General features: G+C 38.7%; 1 protein-coding gene and 1 long non-coding RNA gene across 2 annotated transcripts in view; one reads left to right on the forward strand and one right to left on the reverse strand.

The window, feature by feature from the left end:
- LOC135268786 (uncharacterized) overlaps window positions 1-24,638 on the forward strand; it is a 61,479-nt gene that overhangs the window by 18,589 nt on the left and 18,252 nt on the right. Inside the window, exon 2 of the long non-coding RNA XR_010337138.1 lies at window positions 22,086-22,237. This is a non-coding gene — a long non-coding RNA (uncharacterized LOC135268786). The remainder of the gene's footprint in view (window positions 1-22,085; window positions 22,238-24,638) is intronic.
- CSNK1A1L (casein kinase 1 alpha 1 like) lies at window positions 16,814-19,561 on the reverse strand. Its single transcript, XM_012465594.1, has one exon. The coding sequence runs from the start codon at window positions 19,397-19,399 to the stop codon at window positions 18,389-18,391; it is 1,011 nt and encodes a 336-aa protein (XP_012321017.1). The 5' UTR covers window positions 19,400-19,561; the 3' UTR covers window positions 16,814-18,388.

The following is a 24,638-nucleotide window of genomic DNA, read 5'->3' on the forward strand; positions in this document are numbered from 1 at the left end:
GGCAGATCGCCTGAGGTCAGGAGTTCAAGACCAGCCTGGCCAACAGGGTGAAACCCTGTCTCTACCAACAATACAAAAATTAACCAGACGTGGTGGCGGGTGCCTTTAATTCTAGCTACTTGGGAGGCGGAGGCAGAAGAATCCCTTGAACTTGGGAGGTAGAGGTTGCAGTGAGCCGAGATCATGCCATTGCACTTCAGCCTGGGCAACAAAAGTGACACTCCATCTCAAAAAAACCAAAAACAAAACCAAAAAATATATTAAGAGTAAAAAGCTGTTGAATGCCAGAATGATTTATCAAAAGGGGTTGTAAGTTTAAGATCTTTAAACTTACAATATAGATCCATTTAAGATAACATTTCCAAACAACCTCTGGCTTTGCACACTTGATTATCCTAATCTTTCTTTCTGTGGAGTGCAATAGTGTGATCTCAGCTCACTGCAACCTCCACCTCTGGGGTTCAAGAGATTCTCCTGCCTCAGCCTCCTGAGTAGCTGTTACGGGCATCCCCCACCGACCTCCACCACATCCAGCTAATTTTTGTATTTTTAGTAGAGAAGGGGTTTCGCCATGCTGGCTAGGCTGGTCTCGAACTCCTGACCTCAGGTGATCCATCCACTTTGGACTTTCAAAGTGCTGGGATTTCAGGTGTGAGCTACTGGGCCAGGCCACCTAATTTACTTTCTATGACCCAACTCAATCAATACTTTCTCTAAGAAGTCTTTCCTTACTCATCCCTGAAGATTTGACCATTTCTTCCTTTGTGTCTTCACTATCCCCTTCATGTGATACTATCACAGCACATACATTTTAGGACAATTCTTTATGTACCTGTCTCCCTTTACCAGATTACAGTTCTCTGAGGGCAAGAACTCTTTTTTACTTATCAGTTGCTTTTCAAGTTTCCAGATCACTGCCTGCAAAAAGTAGACAATCAGTATAAATAACCCCTCTACCTCTTTGATACTAGCTAAATCGGTCACCTCATTTTCTAGAAACTCACCATAAGCATTCCTATTTTTTGTGTTTGTGTCATTTCTCTCATTTTGGAGTGCACTTTTCTCTGTTTCTGTGAGTCTTGTGCATGTTCCAGGTCCAGTACAAGTTCCATTTTCTTCATAGAGCTCCCAGGAGATTAAGGGCTTGAGTGATCATTCTTTCCTTGGAAATTCTAAAGCATTTATTTACAGAGTCGGTATTTTCTGAAAAAACATGCTTATCCCATGTCTACCCAACTAGTTTGTGAGCATCTCAAAGACAGGGGCTATGTCTTATCCCTCTTTATTGCTGGATGTTCTATTCAGAGTAGCTGGTCAGTTATAAATAATGGTTGGTGAGAAAAGGAGTGAGAAAATGGTGAGTCTGACCACTTATGGAACTTTCTGTTCAGAACACTAAAGTTACTCAGATTTGTAAAATCTGCACACGATGGAGAAACAGGATCAATATTTCTAATATTATAAAATAATGATATATTCCCCATCTCTTATCCAGAACTCTGGGCGCCAAATTGTTTTGGAATCCAGAATTTTTCCTATTCACCGTAAGACCGGGGATAGCACTTCCTGTTAATATTACACAGTGAGTGGATAGATAAAGACTATAAATACCTTCATGTCAGTTCAAATGAGGCTTTAATTGATAAAGTGAACTTTGATAGTTTGACTTGCATAGAGTATGAAATAAAATCATTTGCCTGATGATAAATCTACATGTCATATTGTTGGCCTTGTAAGTTGGCCATAGTATGAGATTTAGCCTTTGCAATTCAATTAGTTTCTATGGAGAGATGCTGTATTAATACAAATGTTGCAAAAAGACTGTAAATCAGAATCTCAGTATTCTGCTAAAAATCATAGTTTTTAGGCCAGGTTTGGTGGCTAACGTCTGTAATCCTAGCACTTTGGGAGGTCGAGGTGGGCAGATCATGAGGTCAGGAGCTCAAGATAAGCCTGGTCAACATAGTGATACCCCATCTCTACTAAAAATACAAAAATTTGCCAGGTGTGGCAGCTTGCGCCTGTAGTCCCAGCTACTCGGAAGGCTGAGGCAGGAGAATCGCTTGAACCCAGGTGGCAGAGGTTGCAATGAACTGAGATTGTGCCACTGTACTCTAGCCTGGGCAACAGAATGAGACTCCATCTCCAAAAAAAAAAAAACATAGGTTTTAGAGTTTGACTCACACATTTGGGTAGTTTGTGTTAACATCTTAGATACTTTTTGGTGAGAATTTTGGCAAGAGTTTTTAAGACTTCCTATTCAACATGAGCTACCTCTTCAGACAGAGTAGGCTTAAAAGACAATAAGCTTCTAAATGTAGAAAAACCTTTTTAGTCGATTGACTCTCATAGAAGCACATTGCTGCTGTTCTTTTTAAAAAGTATTTAAAGAGGATTTAGAAATTGTGTTTCTGTGTGATCAGAACTGTATGCAGTATTTTTTTTTATTGTAAGCCTTTACTCTTCTTGGCTAGAGTTTAATTATATTTTTTTCATCCAACATTCACAGATTTAGTTGAGCAATCTCTTTTGGCTTGTATTTAAGTCAGTTTATTTGTTCATAATAATGAAGTCACTGACATATGGAAACATTTAGTGTGTTACTTAACTAATACATTGGAACAATAAAACCTAGAAAGCATCTTTATCAAGTTAAAATTTCAAACCACACAGTTTTCTCTTTTTCACTTTTATCATAAAATTGCTCCCAGGAATTGTGCTGTAAAAATCAGTTTTTTTTTTTGATATGACAATATTTCTTTTTAACTTTAAAAAATAAACTTTGATGGGGTGAACCCTAAACAGGAGAGTGACCTAGCTAGACTTCTAAAAAACAGCTTAAAAGATCAACTGAGAGAATTGAGAAGAGAAATTGGAGGTGGTGGGTGAGGAGAAGAAAGAGGAGGGAGTACTGAGTAGTGAGGTGTCAGTCCATTCCTGCTGCTATAACAAAATACCTTAGACTAGGTACTTTTAAACAACAGGAATTTGTTGCCTATAGTTCTTGAGACTGGGAAGTCCAAGATCAAGGTGGTAGCAGATTCAGTGTCTGATGAGGGCTCATTCTTTGTAGGTGGCAACTTCTGTGTGTCCTCACAGGGCAAAAGGGACAAATGGGCTCCCCTAGGCCTCTTCTCTAAGGGCACTAATCTCATTCATGAGTATGGAGCCTTATGACTTAATCACCTCCTAAAGGCCTCACTTCTTAATACTCTCTCATTGGGTATTAGGTTCCAACATATGAACTTTGGCAGGACACTCATATTAAGACCATAGCAAAAAGTGAGAAGGTAGATGAGCCTGGATTGAATACAGTAGACAATAGATTTGTGAACATATTTAACATATTATCATTAGCTACACAATGAAGAGCAATTGAGAACCGTCTTAATCAGACCTGAAAAAGGCCATGACTGTGTATATTAGTCAGAGTTCTCTAGAGGGACAGAACTAATGGAATACATATATAGATATATGTAAAGGGGAGTTTATTAAGTATTAACTCACAGGATCACAAGGTCCTGTAATAGGCTATCGGCAGGCTGAGGAGCAAGGAGAGCCAGTCAGTTCCAAAAACTGAAGAACCTGGAATCCAGTGTTTGAGGACAAGAAGCATCCAGCATGGGAGAAAGATGTAGGCTGGAAGGCTAGGCCTGTCTCTCTTTTCACAATTTTCTGCCTGCTTATATTCTAGTTGCGCTGGCAGCTGATTAGACTGTGCCCACCCAGATTGAGGGTGGGTCTGCCTTTCCCAGGCCACTAATTCAAATATTAATCTCCTTAGGCAACACCCTCATAGACCACCCAGGATCAATACTTTGTATCCTTCAATCCAATTAAGTTGACACTCAGTATTAACCATCACACTGTGAAAACAGAAAGACAGCCCAAAAGGGCCAGTAAAAAAAGAAGCAAGAGGTCATGAAAATGGATCAAATGTATTTGCAAAAGAGAAAAAGAAACTTTTTTTGATAGAAAAGGGAAAGCTGGCAAATAATAATTATTGGTTGAGATAGAGGATATATCGTCTCATAATTTTCAGGCTGCTGACAATAATGCAATGATTTTGAGGCAGCCTAACTATGAAAGAGCAGGATGAATGATGTTGACAAACACAGGTGGCCTTAACTGTATTGCAGCCAGGCTGGTCACTCTGCCCGCCTATGTGACCACATGTGTCTCCGCAAATTACTTATAGGCAGCTTAGTATTTAAAGTAACTCAGAAAATAGACCTATGAAATGTTGATAATCCTTTCACAGTTATTTAGTTAGTCAAGGTTAAGAAAAGAAAGGAAGAAAAAAAGGAGACACACAGTTTCAACGTAAGTATAAAGTATATAATAATGATGAGATATTTCATCTTCCCCAAAAGTGACTGAGGAGTTGCTATGTGGAAATGAAGGTAAATTGGTCAGGGCTCTTTTCTTTACAAATGACAGAAGCGTACCTTGAACCAGTTTAGGCAAAAGAAAGGAAATTTATCAGTTCACATGAGTGAAAAGTCCAATATTTGCAGCATTAAGCATGGCTATCTCCAGGTGCTCAGATAATGTTGCCAAATATGTGTTTCTTATTTTCTATTCTTGGCTCTCTGCTTTTTTGCTGGCTTCATTTCTCTGTCAGGTTATCTTTTCAAATGATAGGGGAGTGGGTCCCAAGTATATTCAGATCTAAATTTTTCTTCTAACTCTAAAGTATTCTCTACAATTTCTGCATCTGCATCAGTCTCTCAAATAACAAAAACAACTCTGATTAGTTCTATGTGAGATATGTATTTACTCTGAACCAATCAAGCACTCATTGGAATCTTGGAAATGTGAGGTCTGACTGGCAAGCCTGAGTCTTGAGCAGTGAGAGTGGGTAGTCTGATGGTTGGAAATGCATGGAACAGAGAAAACAGGACTCCTGAAAGGAAGGATGTGAGGCTGAAATCAAGCACAGGCCTACTTAAAGTTGTTGATAGTATAGAAACATAAAAGCAAAAGTCCCCTCTGTCACATGAGAAAAAACATTCCATTAAATACCAAGGCAGGAGGGAAAATTATGTAACTTATTCTCTGAGTGACATCCCTAGGTCCCAATGCCATTCCAGAATTTCCAGCATCGAGTTTAGCAGAGCGCTTCTAAAGATCCCTTCTCATTTTAGTTTTATAAATCAGAGGGGTGGGTTCTTACCAGAAGGCTATATACAGCTGTTGGACCAAAAGTGTGTGGAGTAGAAAACACAAGAGAAAAAATACTCTTATCTTGAAACTCAAAGCACAAAAGATAAACCATATGGTAAAATCTGAGCCAATTAGAAGCTATTCCTTCTTAAGGAGATAATGGTGGATCTGGGCTCTCAACACAAAAGAATATTTGATATCCTGTTGTAATGGTTAATTTTATGTATCAGTTTGTGTGAGCCATGGTGCCTGGACAGTTACTCAAAGTTTATTCTGGATCTTTCCTTGAAGGTGTTTTCTGGATGAGATTAACATTTTAATTGTTGTACTTTGAGTAAAGCAGATAACCCTCCATAATGTGGTTGATACTCATCCAATCAGTTGAAGGCCTGAACAGAACAAAGACCTGAACAAAACAATAAATCTCTCTCTCTCTCTCTATAGATAGATAGATAGATAGATAGATAGATAGATAGATAGATAGATAGATAGATATATTCTCTGATGAAGCCACCTGCTACATTGTGGGTTGGTCTACAAAGAAGCCCATGTGTCAAGGAATTAAGAGAGGCCTCTGGCTAACACCTGTGAGGAACTGAATACTGTTAACAGTGACATGTGTGAGCTTTCACACTTCCTCAGTTGAGGACGTATGAATGTATGTATGACTGTAGTTCCAACTGACACATTAGATGCAGACTGATGAGTGACCCAAAGCCAGAGAAAACAGCCCAGATTGCTGACTCACAGATACTCTGAGATAAAAAACTACTATGTATGCAGCAGTGGATACTAATACAGGCAACTCATCAACTGTAGGTACAGGATCATCGGGGATCCCAGTGGAGTTGGAAGGCTGTGGTGGCAGAAGGGGTGGCTGCAGGTTGGAAGCGGTGAACAGCTGAGAGCCTAGTGCTGGTCCTGAGAGACTCTGACAAGGTGCATAAGATCTATTTGCTCTATCAGCCAAGTCCCACATTCTCAGAGGCATCACAGCATGGTAGAAAGATAACATACTCGATGGTCAGAAAGAAATGAATTCAGCTCTGTCTGAGGTGATAGGGTCAAGTTGCTTGAGCTATTTGAATCTCAGTTTTCTTCTCTGGGAAGTGGGAATAATACTTCCTATTTAGAGGATTGACTGAGCTACACAGGTAGCAATGCTCCTGACACATAGGGACTCATAACACATGGTCTTTATTTTGAGGATTGTAGACTGTCTGTCGTATTTGGTAAGCTTGAACAATTTATCTTGCTGAAACTCTTTCCAATAGGCATTTACTTGACTTGATACTTCTGAGACAAACCACCTTTTTTCTTCTCCTATCTTTTGGTGGCTTTTATTTTCCTAATGACATTTTTATCATTTGTTTTCTTCAAGAATCCATCATGGGGCTCATTTTCTTCTTCATATTCTTCCTGAGCAATATTATCTCTAGGGGAATCATTTTTTTTTTCCCTCTCCCAAGTCCCTGCTGGTCATAAAATGGGAACATACACCACCAACACTTTCACCCATTTAGAAGCACGCATTTGGGAGGAGCAATCTTTCATCCTTCTCCACATCTCTAACCTGTTTTTATCCAGGAGTGGGAGTGACTTAACTTTTCAGTGAGATTGGAAAAAAGGGCTCATGATATAACCCTAGTCTATGGTTTGCTAGAGTTCTTTCTCTCTCTCATAGCCAGGCATTGTCCAGCTATTTTGTCTGAATCGAGCAGATAAGTTCAAACTTGTTTAAAATTAAACAACTATAGAGTCTGAATAAACATTGTTGACACAAGTGCTTTAAGAATTCAAAATGTAAGTCTGGTATTTACTATTTCATTTCAGATAAGAAAGATTAAATACAGTTTTATTTTTAATCTCCCAAGGTTATAACGTATAATATTAAGACTATGTTAGCCTTAAGTCTTACTCAAATGTTTGTTGTAAGAAATTGTGTTGGCTCACTAAAGTTATACATTTTATTTGTCATAGCAAATTGAATTTACTCACCAACCTTTTGATAATTAACCCATGACTGTGACTCCATTGATTTTACTAAAATTGACCTTATCTATGTTTAAACTCTGTAAATTCTCTTTAGATAGGAAACTATGTCAAACCCTTAGTTTAGATTTTTCTTCTTGCTGATTGTATAGTTAAAATAAAATGACAAATCTCATATTTTTACACTTCCAAATGAGGTCCCAGCCTACTCTTTCCAACAATAAGGGATATATTTTGACTCCTATTTGACTTTTTTATATTTCTTGATGGATTCTGAATCTAGAAAGGAAGGATATAGCAAACTGGTCCTTTTGAACCCTCATAAAAACCAGGTATTCACTGGGGGCTTGCTTTCCTTATAACATGCCACTTGGTAGTTGGGGTTGAGAAAAGGGAGTGGATAACACCACTTAATTCTAGCACAGGCAGTTAACAACATTTCAGAAAAGACCCTGCGTTTCTCAGAGGGCTGAGTTGGCTTTAGCCTTATCAGTCTATGTAGCCTTATTAACGCTTGTAGTTTTGCTCCTATTAAACTCTTGATTACTTACTATATTGAGACTGTGAACTTGGAGATCATATTTTCTCATATACCACTTCGCTGTTACAGAAAGAAGAGCAATTCTCTTCTTTCTGTTTATAATACCCAGCTCTTAAATGCCACATAGCCTGTGGCTCAGTATTTTCTGCTCAAATGCTGGCTCCTTCAGGCTTCCTTTCCTGACCCTTCCTCTCCCCTGCCTTTCAAAGATTGATTTAGGGCTTTTTCTGAGCTTGTTTCTTCTGGGCTATGTTTCTATGGAGTTTATGGCAGTGCTGTGATTAAAACATACACACATTCTTTCTGTTTTGTTAAATAGATTATGAGTTCCTTGGGTGCAGAGATTATGGTTTTCATTTATGTAACTTTAGTCCTTAGTATGCTGTCAATGAATGTTTACTAAAAATAAATAAAATAAAAAAGGAACTCTGTTAAGTATAGTGACCAATTGTTCTAGCTGTGGACTAGTACCAATTTATATCTTTATCCTAACATAATTATTAACAGTATCCCCTTTCACTCTCAAAAGTGTTCCAGTTTGGAGGATAAATTCTAGGTTACCCTATTCATAAGGATTCTTGGGGGAGATATAGAGCTGAATTGCTTTTTTTTTTTTTTTCACCAAATAGGATAATGTCCTCATATTTTCTTGGAAGCAGAGACATGATTCTTATAAATTATAATAACAAAAATATCTCAATGATAATTTTCTTACCTACAAAATGAAATCAGCTGTTTCACAGATTTCTGTGATGATTATGTATATTAGTTCACTATGGTTGCCACAGCAAAATACCACAGTCTGGATTGCTTCAACAACAGGCTTTATTTTCTCACAGTTCTGCAGGCTGGAAATCCAAGATCAAGTTGTCTGCAGGTCTGGTTTCTCAAGGCCTCTCTGGAGGCTTACAGATGGCTGCCTTCTTGCTGCATCCTCACATGGCCTTTTCTCTGTGTGCACATCCCTGGTGTCTCTTTCTCTTTTTGTAAAGACACTAGTTATACTTAATTAAAGCCCTGCCCTTATAACCTCCTTTAAAGTCCCTATCTATCTCCGAATATAGTCACACTAGGGGTTGAAAAGTCAATATATAATTTTGGAGGACACAATTCAGTTGATAAGATATATATATAAATATACATTGTGTGAACTTTTATATCCACACCTACCAACCCATATATATAAAATCGTTTTGAAAATAACACTGTGGGCTGGGCGCGGTGGCTCACGCCTATAATCCCAGCACTTTGGGAGGCCAAGGTGGGTGGATCACGAGGTCAAGAGATCAAGACCATCCTGGTCAACAAGGTGAAACCCCGTCTCTACTAAAAATACAAAAAAAAATTAGCTGGGCATGGTGGTGCGTGCCTGTAGTCCCAGCTACTCGGGAGACTGAGGCAGGAGAATTGCTTGAACCCAGGAGGCGGAGGTTGCAGTGAGCCGAGATCGCGCCATTGCACTCCAGCCTGGGTAACAACAGTGAAACTCCGTCTCAAAAAAAAAAAAAAAAAAAGAAAATAACACTGTGAGGACCTTTCTGTTTTGGACAGAATAATATAAATGGGTGGTAGAAGACTTTTTTTTTTTTTTTTTGAGACAGAGTCTTGCTCTGTCACCCAGGCTGGAGTGCACTGGCTGATCTCAGCTCACTGCAGCCTCTGCCTCCTGGGTTCAAGTAATTCTCCTGCCTTAGCCTCCCGAGTAGTTGGGATGACAGGCATGCATCATCACAACTGGCCAGTTTTTGTATTTTTTAGTAGAGATGGGGTTTCACCACGTTGGCCAGGCTGATCTCGAACTCCTGACTTCAAGTGATCTTCCCTCCTTGGCGTCTCAAAGTGCTGGGATTGCAGGCATGAGCCACTGTGCCCAACACTTTTTATTCAATCTCATATTATCAGATTATTTTGTTTGAGCTTTCAAAACAAATTTATTACTCTGTAACAGATAATAATAATTTACTCATTTAAAATAATACATACAACTTCTAGGCTGGATGCAGTGCTTCACATCTGTAATCCTAGTACTTTGGAAAGCTGAGGTGGGTGGATCACCTGAGGCCAGGAGTTTGAGACCAGCCTGGCCAATGTGGCAAACCCCTGTCTCTATTAAAAATACAAAAAGTTAGCTGGGCATGGTGGCAGGCCCCTATAATCCCAGCTACTTGGGAGGCTGCGGCAGGAGAATCCCTTGAACCAGGGAGGCGGAGTTTGCAGGGAGCTGAGATCAGCCACTGCACTCCAGCCTGGGCGACAGAGCGAGACTTCATCTCAAAAAAAAAAAAAAATACAACTTCTAGACCTTGTCAAGAGAAGTCCTTATCAGGGTACCATGCTTTAGAGGCCTGTGAAACGCCTTTTTTTTTTCTGTGGGGTGAGGAGTCCATAGGACCAAAAGGACATGTGGGTACTTAGATCTCTGGGATTTCTGCTCAAACATTCTCAAGATGTATCTGGGCTCTTTGGGGCTCCTTAGAGTCTCCATCTTCCTGAGTGTGGTCTGTACCACTGGTAGCGTAGCACGGGTGATTGTTGCTTAAGAAGAAGAGTGCTCCTTCCCTACTAACTACCAGATTCTGGTGTGGAACTGGAAGGGATCCTAGGCAATTGTGAGGCTATATAATAGATACAATAATAAATAGAACCTATTTTAGTTGATGGTTTATTGACTTGATTTTATACCTTTCAAATATTTAAATCTATGCTTTATGAGCCTTCATTTGTATCATTGCTCCAGGCTCCACAAATATTAGGAGTGAACCTTTGTTTTTTTGAGACAGAGTCTTGCTCTGCAGCCCAGGCTGGAGTGCAATAGCACGATCTCAGCTTACTGCAGCCTCTACCTCCTGGGTTCAAGCAATTCTCCTGCCTCAGCCTCTTGAGTAGCTAGAATTACAGGCATGCCCCACCATGCCTGACTACTTTTTGTATTTTTAGTAGAGACTGGGTTTCACCATGTTGGTGAGGCTGGATTTGAACTCCTGACCTCAAGTAACCTGCCCGCCTTTGCCTCCCAAAGTGCTGGGATTACAGCTGTGAGCCACTGTGTAGGTCCTGGGGTGAAACTTTTTAATGAGCATTTATTATTTGCCATTCGCAATGTCAAGTGTCCTTTAACATTTGATCTACACAACAGACAATTGGCAGGTCCTATTGCTGACCTCAGTTTACAGAAATAAAACTGTGGCCAAAGTCACTCCAGCTCAAAGAAGTAGAGTTGGGCTTGGATTAGAGCTCTGACCACAGAGACTGAACTTAGCCACTCTACCCTGCTCTAGGGCCATTCAAAGAGTGATTGTTATTCTCATTTATTTTGAAGGATATAAAACATGAACTCATTGACCACAAATAGTTTGTCTGAAGATAATAATTGTCTGGGAATCTGCAACAAATTGTTCAGATTCCGAAATTTGCATTTTCAGACATAAGACTTATTATAAAAACTGTGTGCGTTGTTCTGTAATCAGTTCTGCCTTAAGTAGTGTAATTGCACAATGGAAAGAGTGGGTAATCTTGTTCAAATGAAAGTTTCCTCAAATAATGGAGCAAATGAGTTGCGGGAATCTACTTGAAACTGAAAAGAAGTAGCTCCCTATCGCTTATCAAAGAGTGTTGAAAGGTATAGAGGCAGGTCGTTTTTCTGCTCATCTTGAAATGGAATGACAATGGCCAAGAATTCCACCAACACGTACATACTGTTGCTCCTAATTTTTTCGAATGTACAGTACTGGCAGGCAGCATTCACACTGTGTCTTTAAGTGAGAAACATTAGAACACATCTTTACCTACACATATGCTAGAACTGTCGTCTAATTTAGAACAGAGTGTTCTTCCTTTTCTCCTTATTGGGCCCTAGCATAAACTTTACAGGTCTGTAAGCAAGGTTGGTTTAGTGCCTTGCTTTTTTGCCCATCATGTTTATGTTTGTTCTCAATAAGACTAGTTTGTAATTTGGATAATGAACTGGTTTTTTTTTGGTTCTTCACATGACTACGAATGTCCCAAGCTCCTGATGATTTGTAAACCACAAGATACAGCAGCTGAAATGCATTAGTTCAGTCATAAACATAAACACAGGGAAGAGTCTGATCTTATAAAACACTAATTATGCAAATTTCTAACATTAAATAGTGGTCTTAATAATGGCAAGATTTCAGTCCCAGCTGCTTTTCCAATTTACTTACTTCAAGAACTTCTTTGTATGTGATTTGAAAGTTCCAACTTATTTCCAGGATACTTTAAATCCTTTAAAAATTTTCTGCTTGCCCCTTTACTTCAGCTTTCACAGTATTGCTGAGTAGCTACCCAAGCAAAGCAGGGGCAACATCTTGAATCATAGGTGGAATCTGCAACGGAAGGATCTGTGTTATCTCAATCCACCAACTGAGGAAAGGGGAAGTATTTAGGGTAGGCTGAAGGGCAAAGGAGACTGTGAAAGGACCAGTTGGAGGTAAAGTTAGGGTGGAGAAGCCAGCCAAATTCCAACCACTGCCTATTAGGCATATCTCCAATCCCTCATGGAGGCATCTACATCTCATACGCATCTAAAATTCAACATGAGCAAAACTAAACTCATTTTGTCTTACTCAAAAGAGACTCTTCCCCCATCTCAGTTTATGGCAACTTCCTCCTTCTAGTTACTTAGCCCAAACATCAAGAAGGCGTCTTTGTCTTCTTTTTTTCATCATATTTATTTATAGAACCTATTAGCTCTCACCTTCAAATATACCTAGAATTCAACAACTTCTTGTCCTTCCCCAGCTTGGTCTTAACGACAAGCACCTTGGAATCTAGATGATTGAGGTAGAGCTTCCATCACCTCTGTTTCCATCATCTCATTTATGTCATTTATGGTAAAATCCAAGCCTCCTCTCCTTCACCTCTGACTTCATATCCTACTTCTCCCTCCTTTAGCCTTGCTGGTCCTCTTGCCATTTCTCGAATACTCCAGGTGTGTTCCTGTTTCAGAGACTTTGCCCTTGCTGAAGTGTTCCCTCAACTCCATGTGTTTGCTCAGACAGCATTTTATTTTAAAGGAGATGATTGTATTCAGATTATTGCAATATGGGGAAGGTTCATGAATAAGGAACATCTCAAAAAAGGGAAAGGGGTCTGGGGCTTTACAGAGGTAGATGAATATGGGAGTCATGACAAAGGGTAGTGGTGAGTCCTATCTACAAGCATAAGGTGGTCCTTTGCAGTTAGTCATATCCCAGAACATAAAGGGTGGGGAATTTCTCAACCACCACTGCTTTCCTGGAACGCAAGCCTCTAATAAAATTCAACATCCTTATTCCCTCCAGTTATCAGCTGTCAGTGAACAACTCAGAGGCAGTTATAAACCTTCTGAGTAGATGACACAAGGTCTAAAAAACAATATTGTTGGCATTGTACTTGTATAACCAGTTGAACCCTCTGTTGGAAAGTGGTGGCAAAGAGTAGCTCTTTGTGGGTCCTGGAGGTCACCTTAAAAGATCTCTTCTCATTTGCAGCCATACCTGGGGTAGATGACAGTGCACTGGCTACCATACACTGGCATTTTGTTGCAGACTAGTAGAGCTCATGACTATACCTAGCACAGCTTTCTACAGCCACACATCTCTCCAAGTGACAGAAATGAACATGCTCATTACAGACTCAAAGACAAAGTCTTGGGAGGAGTAAACAAGGATCTGAAAGTGAGGCCTGGCCCTATAGAGAGATGTCAGTTTCATCTTTTTCAGCATCTTTAGCTCTAGGTGGTGCAAATGTTTCCACTTAAGGAAAATTTATTCCACAATAATAATTAATTGTATGACAATGAGATAATGAGACCTTTATACTGGTTTATCACAAAGGATACACATGAAAAAATGCATAGGGTGACGTATGGGAGAAGGGGCATGGAGCTTTCACCCTCTAGGTGCCTCCACATGTTCAGCTATATAGAAACTCCTCCAATGGTGATTTCTAAGTGAGGGATTCTTGGACTGCCTCATTTATAGCTGATCACAACACTCCTTATTCTTTCCATTGTTATTTTTCTTTACAGCAATTATCTTCTGAGTAATTTAACTTAGTTATTTATTTCATTCATTAGTAGCCCCCACTAGAATGTAAATTTCATGACAGTAGGGATTTTCACCTATTTTATTCACTGATACAGCCCTAGCAACTAGAACAACATCTGGCATATAGTAGGTACTTAATAAATGAATAAATGAAGATGTGAACGAACTGTACTGAAACATAACTATGGCGTATTAAGCATGGAGAACAACCACCATGCACAGATGGGTGCTTGGGTATCAGAATATGTCTAAGGCTAAACATCATTATGAACAGGTGAAAATCATTTTGTATAATTTGATGTTTTTTTGTGTGTTTATCACTCTTCTCTTTCTGTAATAGGGATAACAAAGATTGACCAGATGAGATTTTTAGAGGTAAAGATGAGATTTGTAGATAAAACTTAATTTCATCTATAACTTCAGAGTCAAAGCTTAGACCTTTAAGATAGATTCAAATAAATGCAGTGAAAGTTTTTTTTTTTTCCCACGGTATATATGTGCAAGTGAAAGTATTGTGGGTAGTGGTGCTGGTATTGCTGGATTGGGGTGAAAATGCGTATTTCTAAACTTCTGTGATTATCTCTGATTGGAAAAGTGACACCATACTCAGCTGCTCCATCCTCCTAGTGGGTCTCGTAATGGCCCTAAGGAATCACGGATGTTAGAAGATGGCAGAAGAATAGAAAGGCTGTGAAGAACCCAAGAAGGCTCCACTCAATTTATACATTAATAGCCATCCTTTCTTCTTTTCCCTTTTTGATTTAAAAAGTCATAGCTGCCATTTTGCAAGATTTTTTTCCTTTTAGTTTCTTTATAATTTATTACTTGCCTGGATTTTCCATAAATATTTTACATGCTTAGGGACATAGTGTTTTAAGTCCTATGATTCTCCTGTGCCTAAACCAAGTTTCTAAATTATGTCATATGTTGAGAACTGCAGCCAGGAGTTAAAATTTGGCAGTTAAAAACTTGGATTCAGTACAGGTTTCTACTATTCCTTGGAATCATTCAATATGACCTCTTGAGGGGTGGGGAGGCCTCTTTCTCTCTCCCTCTTTTTGTAGTTCCTAGGGATTTCAAAGTTGGAGGACAGAAAAATACAGAACTGATGATGTACTTTATTTGGAAAATGTGTGAATTCTGCACATTTCAGATGTGTGCTACTCTTTAGTGTGTGTGACCTATGAGAAGCTATAAATATGTTAAGGAAAAAAGTACATACATATACATGTGTGCCTGCTGTTTCTTATAAACTTTTGGCTTTAAAATATAAAATATGTAATTGTCTTTTGTCTTCATGTGGCAGAATATAGTTCCTTTTGTTACTCTATAGTAGGTTCCCAATGGAAGAAGGTTAATGACAAAGAATTCAAGAAGGAAAATTTTTTTTTGAAAAAAAAAAAACAACTCCTTTTGTTTGATATTTTTATTATAATAGAATTAAGCTTATAATTATTACAGTGTGCTCTGCTTGAAACATTAATAAGTCTTTGTGAGTATTTGTAGAAGTAGGAAATGATCTTAATAAAAATATTTGTTGATGAAAAAATCATAGTAAAGGTAAACCTCCAAATATCTATTTGTAGACCATAAAAGAATAAGCACATACATATGGTAGGAGATAACCAGTGTCTCCCTTCACGTTTACTCTTTGTTTTTTTTTGTTTTTTTTTTTGTTTTGAGACAGAGTCTTGCTCTGTTACCCAGGCTGGAGTGTAGTGATGCGACCTTGGCTCACTGCAACCTCTGCCTTCCAGGTTCAAGCGATTCTCCTGCCTCAGCCTCCCGAGTAGCTGGGACTACAAGGTGTCCACCACCATGCCCAGCTACTTTTTTTGAGACAAAGTCTCGCATTGTCACCAGGCGCCAGGCTGGAATGCAGTGGCACGATTTCGGCTCACTGCAACCTCCGCCTCCCAGGTTCAAGCAATTCTCCTGCCTCAACCTCCTGGGTAGCTGGGACTACAGGCACGCACCACCACGCCCAGCTAATTTCTTTTGTATTTTTAGTAGGGAGGGGGTTTCACCATGTTGGCCAGGATGGTCTTGATCTCTTGAGCTCGGCCTCACAAAGTGCTGGGATTACAGGCTTGAGCCACCGCCCGGCCTACTTTTTGTATTTTTAAGTAGAGACAAGATTTCACCATGTTGCCCAGGCTCATCTCAAACTCCTGACCTCAGGTGATCCATCTGCTTCAGCCTCCCAAAGTGTTGGGATTACAGGCATAAGCCACTGTGCCTGGACGTATATACTTCATTTTATTTTCTTGTTTTACCTTCCCCTAAACAGAAAGATTCAACAGTAGTTAGAATGGCCATCTTCCAAAATTTAAAAAAGTGCATTCTCCAATGAGTGAACAAAGTAGAGCAGTAACTTAGAATTCTGCTGAGTAAGCCACTGTGGAGCCTTAAGTGGTGAGGTCTTCCAATATCACAGTGATGTGTCTTCAACTTACATCACCTTATAGTGAAAAATATGATTTAATTTTGGTGAAATGAGATTCATCTCTTGGCATGACTAGTAACAGCATTCACTGAATTTCACATTCTTCTTTTGTGAACTGTGAAGACAATGCATGGTATCTAGAAGAAAAATGGAATGATAATATACCAGGACAAAAACACCTATATTTTGTTATACAAAGCTAACAGTAGTTTTAAATCTATAGCTTCATTACAGACAAACTATGCCACAACCTTTTCAAATGGCAAGAATACAGAAATACTTCAGGATAAGTGCATACTGAATAAAAGCACTGGAAAATATCTTGCTAGAGGGAGGTCGGCTTCGAAAAGTTACTACCAAAGCTAAATATATTTTTTTATATAAACTATACTCAAAAGTAGCTTTATGATACTGATTTCTGGTAAAAGAATCAAGGGCTTAATAGCTAAGAAATGAATACCTTAACTAACAAGGGTGGATAGAAAGAAACAAAGACGCTTCCCACCCCTAAAATTTGTGCTTATTAAGATTTCTTCAGTATTATAGTACTTACATATCCCTTAATGGCAGAGTGTGGTAATCATGGAATTAATTATTGCTGAAGTAGTTTTCAAATAAAAAAATAAATGAAACCTGACACAATCTGACCAAACATGTGGCAATTTACAATTTCAAGATTATTTTACAAAATGCCATTTACACAATAGGCTCCTGGCAGCATTTTCAGATAAATGTTCTTTTAGTTTATCCTGACATGCTATAAGTGAATAAATTACACCATTTAAAGAATTAAAAGGAAAATGAGTTTTCCTTCCTCTTGCATCAGTGAAAAAGAAAAGAATGTGCAAAAAGTTTGAGAGGAAGAGCACGCACACACAGATAATTTAGAGAAGTAGATGAGGGTGAGGAAGGGTCAGTGATCACAGAACCTCACACAGTGTGCTCTCCAAGGGTAAAAGTCAACTGCTTATAGCCATTACACAAGTATTTTAAACAATGCTTTGTAGTCAAACTCTTCAATGCTTGCATTCTTATTTGAAATTAGCCCAGCTATTAGTCAGCGGAAGAAGTAACAATACCAAGTTCTGGTGGTTGCAGTACTAGATATTGTACCACAAGTCATTAGAAAAAGAAAAAATGAAAGAATGTTTTCATTCTTTCCCCTTCATACAAAAAAATTATTTTAAAATAAAAACATTGAAAAAAGTTATATCATGAAACAAAATTACTTGCACAGGAATATCATGTAACAAATGGCTTGAAGTTGACTATCGAAAAATTGGGGAGATTTTTATTTCCTAGTGAGTCAGCAAGGCATTTTTTTGATTGTTTAAAAAAGTATCATTTCCTTACAGAAACAGTTTCTAGTTTTTAATGAACTTGTAAACATAAAAACTCCCATTTCAAAATATGAACAAAATCCCAGATCATATTGGTATTTACAGTGATTACATTTATCTAAGCAACATACATACATATTCAGTTGTAAGCCGTTAACTAAATTTCTGTGACAAATATGGTTGCTGTTGTTGTTTTTTATTTTTTAAATACCGAGAACGTGATAGAGTTAATGTGGAATTCTAAAGATAATCTGGTAGTTACTAAGTTTTTCTTACGTCTTCACAGGTAAGCAGGCAGAATCTTTCCTATACTCAAAACTGGAATTTTTGGTTGTTACCAGATCAGTTGGTTTGCAAACAAGAAGGCAGCCATTTTAAGAATGCTTTTTAAGTGAACAATTTGCAAACCCCAGGGATGGAGAAACCCTAAGAATGTTCAATTGTAAGCATTTACAACTTTTGCAGCTGTGGCTAAAGACTGTTCTTCAATGAGATCTCAGAGTAGTCTAGCTCAAAATAAAATGTTTTAACAAAAAATTGGCATATGCACAACATCTTCACCAATTCATGTGTGTCCACCATTTAACTTTTCTACTTGAATAAATGCAACAGAAAACCAGACACCATGTTTCACTACCTCAGTTAATATTCACAATTACAGCAGCTACACCTTGGGATACAGCAACACCAATGCTCCCTAGAGTCAGTTTATATAGGAATAAAGTTTTTTACACCAAGTAAATGGTTGTCCACAGCCACTAGCCAGTGTACATATGAACTACAATTTCTAGAGTGGGAAGAATCAAACGCTGCTTGAATCATCTGCTTTGCTTCTTCCGTTCCTCATTCATGCTTAGTTATCTTTCACATTATTCTTTTTTTCCGTTTGCTTGCCTGTCTGGGTTTGGGCCTGCCGACCCTGCCCACTGGAAGAGGCTGCCTGCTGTGCTGCTTTTTGCTTTAACATTGTCCAATCAAATGTGTAGTCATATTGGTGGTTCAGGGTCGTGAAAAGAATGCGGAAGAGCTGCCTCAGATACATGTAATCTGGGACTTCCTCAAAGCGCAGCCCACGACAGTAATTCAAGTACATGGCAAATTCCACAGGAAATCCCTTACATAAAACTTCAACAGGGGTGGACATCTTCTTCTCACTAATCTTTTCATATTTTTGTTTCTTTGTCATAGCCTTTAGTCCTTGCCACGGCAGGTTGGTTCTATTAAAATACATGAAAACGTAGCCTAAGGATTCCATGTCATCTCGGCGGCTCTGCTCAATACCAAGATGTGCATTGATGCTGGCATATCGGACAGTGCCAATAAGGTGTTTATCCTCTCTGTACGGTATGTGTTGCCTGGTCCTTTTGTCTCTGTACTTTTTGGCCAAACCAAAATCAATAAGGAACAACTTATTACAGTGACGCCCAGTACCTATCAGGAAGTTATCTGGTTTAATGTCTCGGTGTAGAAAATTCTTCGTATGCACGTATTCAATTCTATGGATCATCTGGTCGGCTAACATAAGTACAGTTTTCATGGTGAATCTTCTGGAACAGAAATTAAAGAGGTCTTTGAGGCTGGGTCCCAGAAGGTCCATGACTAGCACATTTCTGTCTTTTTCCTGACCATACCAGTGCATGTGGGGGATGCCAATCCCACCTTGAAGAATCCTGTAGACTTTGCTCTCATACAGCAAATAGGGGTGCGTGGCCTTCTGAGATTCCACCTTCACTGCCACTTTCTCGCCGTTGGTGGTATTGGTTCCCAGATAAACGTCTCCGAAGGAGCCAGACCCGATCTTCCGCACCAGTTTGTATTTCCCTCCCACAGTGAGTTCGGCCTTGGAGCCGCTGTTGTTCATCATCCTGAGGGGCAAAGATGGAGGCTGGCCTTCCGGGCTCTCAGGCGCACAAGGCTGAAGGTGAGGGCGTCAGGAAACAGCTTGGAGTCAGCTTGGTGTCAGCCTGATCCCCGCAGCGCAGCCGGATTTCCACCAGGTGGCAGTTTGTGAGGGCTTCTCGCTATTGCCAGGGTTGGCCACCACCTCTTTCTGGGCGGCTGTCGCTGCCTCGCTGTCGCGGCGAAGTCGCAGGCCGAGAAATGGGGCGCGGCGAGCCGGGGCTGCGAAACCGCCGCCACCGCTGCCAACAGCTGCAGGCCCGAGAGCCTGGTCACGCCGCCGGCGCCGCCATCTTGTTCCTCTGCCTGAACCAATCACAAATAGAGAATTTTTGGAGAAGCTGTTATTGTCTGAGTCTTCTGTTAGTGTTCCACTCATCTTATTCCGTTTCACACGGACTTGCTTGTCTCGTAAAGTAGCTGTTATTTTCCCTGAGTTGTTGGGTAAGAAAGGCTAAGTCTCAGGTAAGGGGCCTAAGGTTGCAAGAGAGTAAGGGCGAGCTGGAATTCAAAACTGCCTAGGCTTATGTAACTCAAAGCTCAGCTTCTTTAAACTTAACCGTGCAGAAGTGGGAGCCTTTTATAACAAAGATTTCATGTTTTCAGGCCCAATCATTGTCCCGCCTACTTCCCTAGCCATTGTCTGTCTCTGGTTTAATGCAAGTTGGGGTGCCACGTTGGGCTTTTTCTCTGTAATCTCAGTGGTTGCTTCTTTATTGAGTTTAGTTGAGTCACTTACTGTTCGTTAAATTAAAATGTCTTTTTTTTTTTTTTTAAAGCGATCCTTTTGAAGTGTTTTCACAGAATGCTTTGAGTTCAAATAGGATTCCACAGAGAAGTTATGGCAAAACTGACTAAATGAAGGATTCAAGTAAAATTTAATCAAAATATGAAGAAGAAACAGACGCGGGCAGTTCTGAGCGTTTTCTCAGAAGAAGTGGGACCAGCACTAGCAGAAAAAGTCTATCTTTTTTAGACTTTTTAATCTAAAAAAAATCTGTTAATCCTAAAGGGGCAGTAGCAACAAATTTGGGGGCCAATGGCAGAAGGGCAGGAGAGGGAGGTGCAGCTTTGAAAGTAGATATTCCCACTCACAGTCTCACATAGTGCTGTTCCTAACTTTTCTGACCTGCAACAATCTATGGTGAGAGCAGGAGCTGGTTTGAGACATAGATGGGCATAGAAGATTATGAACTGCTTTAAAACATTTTAAAACTCCACTTAAGACAAATATGTGAGGTGGGTAGCACAGTATATTACTTGGCTTTGCAGCAGGAACAACCCACAAATCTCAGTGGCTTACAATGACAAAGTTTATTTATAATTTAGGTTTTATGTAAGCTGTAGATCAGCTGCATCTCTGCTTCCCGTGTCCTCTTTGTTCTAGTATATAGCCTGAAAGAGGAACCGCCTTAGGAGAATGCTGTTCTCATAGTAAAAGGAGTGACAAATGTCACATTCCACTGGACAAAACATGGCCAGGTCCAAAGACAGTGGAATGAAAATACATACTCCTCCCATAGGTGGATAGTAATACAATATACTGCTGACAAGTTTTATTATTATGACTGTACTTCTCATTTTATACAAGTGGAAATCAAGGCATAGAGAGGTTAGATGAATTGCCCAAGACCACGCTACGGACAAATGTCAGAGGCCAGTTTGAAACTGAAGTTTGACCCAAGGCAGTGACTTCTTATATTGTATCAACTAGAATGACATTTCTTTCATTTACTTATCCAACTTTGTTGAAATTTGCCTGGAGAACAATTTCCCTTCTAATGACCTAGAACAAAATTTATGTTGTTAACTCAGTACCCATTATGCTTCCTTCCCTTTCAGCCTTCCAGTCAATGGCTTCAGCATGAACCTTGAAATTCAAATGATCTCCATATGAGAGAAGTCAGTAATCAAAAAAGTTACAGATAACCCATACTTCGACAAAAACTTGAAATTAAAAAATCCCCTTTCAACACTGGAACTAGAATAGTTTAATTATAGTTTTTTAATTGTTTGCTAAGTCCTATACTTCTTTATACTAGTTAAAAAAAGGCACTGTCTGTAAAGAAAGTCAGATGTAACTTATAATGGTGACTGGGTGAACCTTCACTTACAGGGAAGTTGTGAGCATCTCCAAAATGGGGAGAATCAGTAACTGAAGTGGTGATGTGACCCTGAATAGCTTCCAGTCCAGTCTCCCATGAATTCTCTTACCACAAGCCAGTGGGGCTGCTGACTGTTTCCTGAACGCATACTCCCTGCATTTTTTCATCTTTGGGTCTTGGCTTATGGTGTTGTTTCCTCAGCCTGAAATGCTTCCAGCCTGCTTTATCTTCCCCATCGCCCAGATCTAATTCTAATAATCTTTCATGGCTCTTCCTTAAATGTTGTTTGCTCCATGAAACCTTTTCTAATCTCTTCAACCAAATATAAGTACTCTTTAAACCCAAACAACACTTTGCTTAAACTCTTGCATCCCCTTCTACCCTTTTGTTAAAAATTTTTCCCTAAGAGATATGCAAGAAATAGTTTTTAAAATGTAAGGAAATTGAACTACTATATTTGATAAAGTTTTCTGGACAGTGTCTGGGGTTGATGCATTATTTATTCATTTGTTCAACAAATAGTTATTGAATGCCTCCTATTTGCAGGGCTTGAGTGACTCATCAAAGGTGGCACAGATGTGGAATGATGGATTTAGAATGGAAATCCAGGATTGCCTGACTCCAAAACCAGTACTTTTAACCCCTACATAGATATCAACAGCCAGAGACTGCTGAATGCTGGGTGACTTCACTGTTGGGTAGGTATTAGTTCTCTTTCGTTCCCTTAATTATATAAAGTATTTTGCCAATGCATTTTAAAGCTATGATTTAGCCTTGGTTTCAAAATTGCCACTAAAATAATTTCTATTAATATAAGATGACCCCAGTAAAAGTAAAATAACATATTCTGGGCAGGATTGTACTGGGTAGTATTGTACTGTCTAACAGCCTATTCAGATTTTGTCGGTCCTGAACTTCATACATTTTTTTTTTTTTTTGTGGCCCTCTTTAAGAGAAAGGACAAAAAAATGAAACAGGCATGAAAGATTTAACTTAGGAAAATAAATCATTACAATTTACTTGGTGTTAGAGGTTCAAGTCTCTTTTCTATCCCCTAAGCTATCTTGATGCAATTGACCAGAAATGCTTACATAGAAGTGTTTCCACATTGCAATCTGACTTCTCTTTTCTACCTGAAATACTCCTGTCTGCTCCTAACACTTAGAAGGTATCCTGCAAAATAGGCTTTATTCACTTCCCTATAAACCCACATCGACTTTTGGCAATTAAGAAATGATATTCAAATGGCATTGGTTTTAGTCTCATATGAGTTTTGGGGTTAATTTTCTGGGCTTCTTGATACCTTTTCCTAGGAAATGGAGACACTTTAGTAGAATGGTCTTTTGAGACACAAAATTTCTAAGTAAAAACAAATTTTTTTTGGCTATAGACTTGAGTGGGCAATTGTTGTTAAGGAAACCATTGGCATGAATACCATCTCCTTTTGGAACTATTAAATAGAATATAAGATAAATGAAAATATGTTCTTAAATAAATAATGCTATCACTAAGGGATTTACTGAGGTTTATGTGGCTCAAACACTATGTTCAGAATAACATTACCCAAAATCAGTCACTTCAATTTTTAAAAGATCCTGGAGGTGACTAACTTTATAGAAGGATTGAAGTCATTTTTTCCTCAAAGCTTTCTGGAAATATTGGCACTGCAAAGACAATGAGACACTATTGGAAATGATGCTATTTGGTGTAGTATCAAAAATCACAGCAGAGGGCGTCATTGTAATGTGCTGGATTTTCTTCATGAAACAATATTTTCTCCATTGCTCTGCATCTTTCTGTTCACTCATTTTGAAACTTGCAATATGTTTATTTGAAAAAAAAGAAAACACTTTTAAATACCAATTTTGCTATATTGAGAATGTAGGGTGCAATTTCAGCCTGAAAAATCATTACTTTTTTTTTTTTTTTTGGTTCCCGTGAAGTTATTGCAATTTTGGTAGCTTTCTAGACTTCCTTCCAAAGCAGTGAGGAGTTGTAGAACCTCTTTTGCTTTTTCTTGCAGGTTGTCACTTTATTAAGACCATCCAAATTGTTGGCAGATCATTATGTGATCACATTCATTTAAATTATGTTACTTCATTCAAAAATCAGAAAATTACATGGAAGCAGTTCATAACATAATATCACACTTATTGCATCTTCCAGTTCCTCTCAGCTAATTGTGCTTAAGTTCTAACAGCTATCTACTCTAATACAAAGAGAAAGCTGTAAGTTGTAATTATGTCAGATGTTCAAAATGAATGGGATTGAGTATAGATGATCCATTAATTTAGGTTGCTTTAATTATTTTATGGGTTGATCTTGTGATTAGTTGGACTGTGATCAGGGTGAACAATGGATTGGAAAATAAAAGGATTGGCTGAACTACAGTTTAGTGCACCCTGAACGTGCACACACAGGCTTGCACTTAATCCCGGTGAAGTTCCTTTTTGATAATTTTGTCTAAAGAGAGCATCTCCAGCAGAGTACAAATAGTTTTTATAACTCTGGATTCTGCAGTCAAATATATTTATTTTTCAAGTCTCAATCTGGTTCCTTATAATTATGTTCACAGAGATATTTGATTTTATCCAATCATCATACACTCTTCCTAATAACACGTGTCTAGAATCCTGCTTTTTTAAAAACAATAGTACTAATGGTCTGTTAGAAAAGACATGTTTTTGAGATATAGGAGTTTCTAAATAATGAATTATTGTTTAGTACCAACTTTTAGAATCCTTACATTTTAAGGAACTTGAATAATTTAAACATTAGATAATGTAACTCCTCATAAAAACACTGTATAGACAAGGGCCAATATTGCATTGAGATTGGATGAACATTTTATTTGACACATAATTGTCTACAAAACAAAACACTAATAATAATGGCTACCAGTTAGACGATTTAGAACATGTCTTACTATTTACCTTCATGATAAAACATTGTATGTTTTCATTTTTTTCTGAAAAAATATTATACAATAATAAAACTTGACAATATCGTCAAAAACAACCATTTCAGGGCTCTTGAAATTCACCAAAGGCATACAACAAATTGAGAAGCAATTATTCACAGAAAAAATGCTGAATGTAG

The sequence above is a fragment of the Aotus nancymaae genome, unplaced genomic scaffold (genome assembly GCF_030222135.1).
Source record: "Aotus nancymaae isolate 86718 unplaced genomic scaffold, 86718_ANA_hifiasm-v0.15.2.pri h1tg000043l, whole genome shotgun sequence".
Taxonomy (NCBI): Eukaryota; Metazoa; Chordata; class Mammalia; order Primates; family Aotidae; genus Aotus; species Aotus nancymaae.